The 6,957-nt window shown below is 39.6% G+C and overlaps 1 protein-coding gene and 1 pseudogene across 1 annotated transcript in view; one reads left to right on the top strand and one right to left on the bottom strand.

Moving 5' to 3' along the window:
* Nucleotides 1-2,333, top strand: part of LOC104724967 (DNA replication licensing factor MCM6) — a 5,745-nt gene extending 3,412 nt beyond the window's left edge. The window contains exons 10-18 of the mRNA XM_010443545.2: nucleotides 286-360; nucleotides 451-591; nucleotides 708-911; nucleotides 1,006-1,167; nucleotides 1,260-1,315; nucleotides 1,401-1,543; nucleotides 1,620-1,730; nucleotides 1,830-1,960; nucleotides 2,050-2,333. Of these exons, the coding sequence (XP_010441847.1) occupies nucleotides 286-360; nucleotides 451-591; nucleotides 708-911; nucleotides 1,006-1,167; nucleotides 1,260-1,315; nucleotides 1,401-1,543; nucleotides 1,620-1,730; nucleotides 1,830-1,960; nucleotides 2,050-2,187 (1,161 nt within the window). The 3' untranslated portion in view covers nucleotides 2,188-2,333. The remainder of the gene's footprint in view (nucleotides 1-285; nucleotides 361-450; nucleotides 592-707; nucleotides 912-1,005; nucleotides 1,168-1,259; nucleotides 1,316-1,400; nucleotides 1,544-1,619; nucleotides 1,731-1,829; nucleotides 1,961-2,049) is intronic.
* Nucleotides 3,082-6,957, bottom strand: LOC104728597 (annotated as a pseudogene).

Genomic DNA, 6,957 nt, shown 5'->3' on the forward strand with positions numbered 1-6,957 from the left:
AGTTTTGGTTTGTTAATTGCAGGTATACCGCAGGCATAGTACCAAGATCTGTGTATACATCTGGGAAGTCCTCTTCTGCAGCTGGGTTGACTGCAACTGTTGCGAAAGAACCGGAAACTGGTGAATTTTGCATTGAGGTAAATTTTGAATTGATGGAAATTTATTACTTGCAAGGAAACTTTCTAGTAACCAAAGCTTTATAATCACTTGAAGAATGCTAGCCTTTCTACATACATTTGATTTCTGCACTCTTGTTATTATTAATGCTATCTGACTCTTTAACAGGCTGGTGCTTTAATGCTCGCTGACAATGGAATATGTTGCATTGACGAGTTTGACAAGATGGATATCAAAGATCAGGTAAGTGAGCATCATTGGTTGTTACAGGACAGAGGATTAAGTCTCCGAGACAGTGTTTGATGAAAACTATTGTTACATTTGGATGTATAGGTTGCTATTCATGAAGCGATGGAGCAGCAAACCATAAGCATTACAAAAGCTGGGATACAAGCAACCTTGAATGCTAGGACATCAATTCTTGCAGCAGCTAATCCTGTTGGTGGGCGATATGATAAATCTAAACCACTTAAGGTGAGGTCATCCCCAAAAATGAATCCAAACAGATACATATTTGTATTCCTTTCTTTGCTGAAAAAGTTTAATGGAAGCATTCATATCTAATTAGGGTTTGATCATGCTCTTTTCAGTATAACGTCAATCTTCCACCTGCCATTCTTTCGAGGTTTGATCTTGTGTACGTTATGATTGATGACCCTGATGAGGTAACGGATTACCACATTGCCCATCATATCGTGCGAGTTCACCAGAAGCATGAAGCAGCGCTTTCTCCTGAGTTCACTACCGTACAACTTAAGCGCTACATTGCATATGCCAAAACGTTAAAGCCAAAGGTTGTAGACTAGCCCAAAAAATGTTTTGATTGCAAAAGACTCTTCTGTTGGAGGTGCTAACATCTTTTCGCTATCTTCATCTGTTGTGTTGCAGCTAAGCCCAGAAGCAAGAAAGCTACTTGTCGAGTCTTATGTTGCTCTTCGTAGAGGTGATACAACTCCAGGCACAAGAGTCGCATATCGAATGACAGTTAGGCAGCTAGAGGCACTGATCAGGCTCTCAGAAGCCATTGCTAGGAGTCATTTGGAAATTCTGGTGAGATTATCCTAAACAATATTGCCATGTCTTTTTTTTATTCTACCAGTCGTTATTTTGCTTGATTTGAAAATTTGTTATATTTCTTTCAGGTTAAACCAAGTCATGTTCTACTAGCTGTCAGACTGTTGAAGACTTCAGTCATCAGGTAACTTTTAACATCTCTTTTTTTTTTCTCTTAAATTGTCTCAAAACCTTAACCGATAACAATCATATTTGTTTCTCTTATCCAGTGTTGAGTCAGGGGATATCGATCTTTCTGAGTACCAAGATGCTAATGGTGAGAACATGGACGACACAGATGACATTGAAAACCCTGATAATGGAGATGAGGATCAACAGAATGGTGCAGCTGAGCCAGCCCCTGCAACTGCTGGTACTTGCACACTGTTTATGCTCTTTTTTCTCTGACTCAGTTAAGAAGCTTAACTAACAGCATGGTTTGGCAACAGATAATGGAGCAGCAGCTCAAAAGCTGGTGATTAGCGAGGAAGAATATGATAGAATCACACAGGCCTTAGTCATTCGCCTTAGACAACATGAAGAAACTGTAAACAAAGACAGTAAGGAACATCACTCTTCAATTCTTCATACCATTAATTTCTCTCTTTAACTCTTGAAAAAGATACATTATGCGACTAGTAACTCTTTTTCTTCTTTAGGTTCGGAATTGCCTGGAATAAGACAAAAGGAACTGATTCGATGGTACATCGATCAACAAAATGAGAAAAAGAAATATAGTTCACAAGAGCAAGTAAAACTCGATATCAAGAAACTCAGAGCCATCATTGAGGTAAAATCGTAAAAAGCTTGTAAAAAATCCTAAACAATCTTATTAGTTAAAATTATGTTTCTGTCTAACACATTCTATGCATCGTACAGAGCTTGGTATGTAAAGAAGGTCATCTTATAGTGTTAGCTAATGAGCAAGAAGCCGCAGAAACAGAAGAAACAAGGAAAAAATCTTCACAAAGAGATGAGAGGATCTTGGCTGTTGCTCCAAATTATGTAGTTGAGTGATGTTAGTAAGTGTTAAGATATAAATTTGTAGTACTCTTTAAGTGAACTAATTTTATTGGAATTTTGAATTCAGCTAACTTTATCGACACTAGAGAAAAATTATATCTTCTCAAATCATAAAACTCTTATAGATGTTGGATATGATCCTTCAGATAGTCACAGTCACCTGCTCTAATTCTATATATTTGCTTCTTCTTTGGTAATTCTATGTTACTCCATCTATTGGTTAACTATCCTCTAAAGTTTAAATATTTACCTCATAATCACGTAAATTCTTCATTCTTACCTTTCTCCAAGCCCTATAATCGCACATGCATTGCTGCATACGAACCAACCATCCTCGCCAGCATCCATGTACTCATCAAGGTTACGCACGCGACCAGCTCCGGCCCATTTTAATAAGCTCAATGTTTGATCTCACTAATATCTCGAACTGCTTGATTACACAAGAATTCTAAACATATTACAATGAAGATGATCATTCTTTCTTTTGATTCATGCTCTGCCCTAAAGACATAAAAAATTCTAATGGACTAATAACTTTAACCTCAAGGTGGTGGGCTAGTGGTTCTAGCCTTGGTGGAAGAGTCACCCTCTTGGTCTAGGCCAGGAATCGATTCTTCCCAAGCGCAGTGGACTAGTATCCTTGACCGATATGGAAATGTCGTAGCTGGTACTGGTCCAAGAGATTAGAGATGCTTAAGTTGTCGGATGCGATCGTGGATTGGTATTGCCTGGTCATAAGTGATGCCGTTTGGTACATAAAGTAACGTGGGTTGATATTTGTGTCCCACATAGGTGCTTTGAACTGCCAAATGCTGAATTTTTGTTTCTTTGTTCGTCTATGCACATGTTTACTCCAATTTTTGTCATGTTTCATTAGCAAGACCCGAATTACTCCAAATATACTCAAGAATCAAGATACTTCAAATTTATGAACTATTCGTAGACTCGAAGAAGAAAACACAAAAAAGCAAAAATAAAATAAAAAATGAGTCCAACCCCATAAAAACACAACATATCATAGCCAAAATGATTCATCATTTTGAACTTAAACAAGGTTGGTTCCGGGCGGTTAAACGGAGGCAGAGGATCAGATCAACTAGCACCGACGAAAACAAGTCCCACCGCTTTGTGACTTCATCGCCGGATCCGGTTCTTTAACCGGAATTTTCGAATCCCGTCGCATAGCCTTCACCAACGGCGAATCAAACTCACCACAAAACTTTCGGAATAGATCAACCCTCCGACTCTCCGCCACCCAATGAACATCGAATCCCCGACCTAGCAAAACGACATACTCGGACCCAAGCCCTTGATCTCCGAATCCATTCAACCAGGAAAACTACCCGAGGCAAAGCAGACTTCAATCCGGTCTGGTGGATACTAAACACGGAGGCTAGAGAGAGTAGGTGGCTCAAACCATCCTCTCAACAACCATAACCCATGAAAGCCATCTAAGATCCTAAAAAGATCTACTGTTAACCACCAATACACTCACCGGAAAACCCACCTATCAGCATGTGTCTTCCGCCGCTGCCGCAGCCACTAATCCTAACGGTTGAGCCGTGAAGGACTTATCTGCATCTCCTATGGCGTTTTCATACCAGGAGGAACCAGATCTGAAGCCCTTCGACCGCTAGGAAAAAGCCACAGCCGCAACACATGCCGGAAAAAACCACACTACTCCGGCGACGGAGAAGAAAGCTTGCCTCTCTCCTGTTGCTTCTTTACTCCCAGTCCTTCATGAAGCACAGCCCAACAACCAACTCACCTGACAAACCCAGATCCCGGAGAAGAACAAGCGAACCGACTGGAGAAAGAGAGGATCTGCAACTTCGACGACAAGAACCACCGTAGACCGATCCCTGAGACTCACCGAACAGAGAGAACCCAGAACTCTAACACTCATCAGAGCCAACAACCACCGTAGAGAAACGATGCACAGCGAGACCCTCAACCCAGATCCGCCGGAGAAACTTGCTAGAGTGGTGAAATCCTCAAACACACGCTCTGGTAGAAGCTCCAACGACCACCCACGAACATCTCGCCGCTGAACGCATCAGATATGAAACGGAACCACCTACCCAGAGCCCAGAAACGGATCGGAGGACTGTTGCAACATCCAGAGAGGGGAACGCTGAGAAGAGGTCACCAAAGAGCTAAGAAAACAGGGAGGAGAGCCCTCCCCGGCGCCGTAAAGGCAACCGGAGAGGCAAACAACGGCGGAGAAAAACTTGTTTTGTTTTAGAGAGAAGGGAGAGAGAGAGGAGAGAGTAAAATCGACCTAACCTAACCTAACTTATTGATTGTTTCAAACACCCCTTATTTGACTTATGTTAATTTCATGAGATCAACACAACACACTTCAACGAAACCCAAAAGGAAGAAAATGATATTTTACCAAGTCACCAGAATCTAAGGATGTATTGGATCTATGAGCAAAGTAAATATATAATCCTTGAACTTTCCATCGCGATGGTTGAAGACATCATCTGCTGTATAGAGAACATCTAACAAGCGTCCAAAACCGACGAACTGGTCAAGAATTGGACGTGAAATGTTGGTCATTTTGATGCACTCTTCGTTTACGATCATGTTAATATTTCCAATCATTTTCTCAAATTTCATATTGGCTTCTTCTTTGGTAACTCCATGTTGCTTCATGTAATAATTGATTGCGTTTGCAGTATATCCTTTCTTCATATCGTCCTGACAAATTTGATTAAATTAGAAAATGGTGTGACATCACACAAATTTAGTTAGAGTTTTTGACTTTTTGTATCCTTCCACAAAAGGGAAAATTAAAAAAAATTAACATACGGAAAGCAATAAATTTATTTCTTTCACGTAAATTGTAAAATATTAATTCATCAAATATGTTGACAAAAAAAAAAAAAAATCAGATATATGTGGTTTCGGTTTTGAACTGGTTTTCACATTCGATCGGGGTAACAATTTTTTGATGTTGACCAGGTTTGGCAAAAAGAACGGTTCCCGGTCACATCCGGTCGATAGATTCGGTTTAAAATCATTGCCTAAGCTTTTCTAAAATAATGGTTTTGTGTACCTCATAATCGGCCATGTCATCCATGAGACGTGTCTTTGCAGCCAAAGAACGGACGAGCTTTGGTCTAGATCTTAGCAACTCAAAATCTTTCTTCTTACCAATCTCTCCAAGTCCCATAATAGAACATGCCATGGCTGCCTAGGCACCAACCTCAGCTTCACCAGCCTCCATGTACTCATCAAAGTTAGGCATGTGACCTGCTCGTNGGTTCACCAGCCTCCATGTGCCCATTTGATAAGCTCTAGGTTTGACCTCACGGGTATCTTGAACTGCTTAGTTACACCAAAATTTTTAACATGGTAAATTATTTTTACCAGCCATGAATATGATAATCATATGGATTTGGTTATGAATACTTAGGGTTAGTATAAATAATCACCTCTTCTATCAAATTCTGCAGCATAAATGATCTTTCTTGTGACCTCAATATTTCTTCATACTCTTTAAAAACGTACATCACAAATTGGAAGGAACTCTTCATGTGACCTCGAAGATTTCCCATGTAATCTGGTTCCCATCTGCTCACATAAAAACACAAAAGTGATTATAGAGTATTATTTGTTTATTGGATTTTGTAATGAGATTGCATGAATCGTTTCAAGCAGTTATATATGTACCTTTCAAGACAATCAACCAGGCTTGTAACTTCAGGAATTGAACCATGGATATCGCAAGCGTCATCTAAAAAAGTGACTAGTAAGTATAACTTAGCTGACATAATTCTGCCAAGTGAAACCTGCGGCTCAAAGTTGATCACCAGTGCCGAGAACCAACTCTCGACAGTTCTTTCTTTGCTGTTACGTGGGAGGTTTAACGTATGGTTTAGTTCCCTCCACCACCTACGAAAATATACAAAATATTATATATACAACGTATGGTTTAGTTCCCTAGCTAGCTCTTTTAGAAGAAAACTAGATAATTAATCCACATACATGGTGATAGTTTTTAATTCTTGGAAATAATGAAGCTGGAAGAACTTGAAATTGAGCTTGGCTAGCTTGAGCAGTGTTTCATCACGGTCCGCTTCTTGTTCATAGAATGAAATATATTCTCTTGCAATTAGGGCTTGGCTTTTCCGGTGTTGAGGTATGTGAAGGGCCTTTTGTATAAGCTTTAACATATTTGGTGGGCTCGCTCTGTGACGTGTAGCTAGTGGCTCCAAGTGGTCTAGTGTGAAGCTCGATGCTTCATCCAATATATGATCCGTCGTTGTCCTAAAGTGCACAGCTTCGTAGAAGCTTAACATACCCTTAACATCTTTAGTTAAACTTTCCTTGAACTTGCCGTTTTTTCCTTTGAATCTGTTGAAGACATCTATATAAAAATAAATCATCTGTTATTTTTAATGGATTATATATTCATCTAAATAAAAATGTACATGACATGCATGTTTTTAAAAAATCCGCACCGGACAACATATTGTAACCGCATGTTCTCAAAACTCGAAACATGGTTGAGATTGTATACAAATCATTTTCATCAGCGATCAAATCTTCTATATTTTCAAAAGCATGTTTCAAGGTCTCTTCGATCTCGTTCTCAAAATGATAAGAGAGACCAAGGCTGATCAGCAAATGAATCGAAAGTATCTTCCTCTTTATTGCATCGGAAGACAAACTAAATATGTCTTCTCTCACTTTAGGTTTGAGTTCCTCAATGTCTTTAGCAAGGACATCAAAATCCTGAAAGTAGACATACAT

The sequence above is a fragment of the Camelina sativa genome, chromosome 11 (genome assembly GCF_000633955.1).
Source record: "Camelina sativa cultivar DH55 chromosome 11, Cs, whole genome shotgun sequence".
Taxonomy (NCBI): Eukaryota; Viridiplantae; Streptophyta; class Magnoliopsida; order Brassicales; family Brassicaceae; genus Camelina; species Camelina sativa.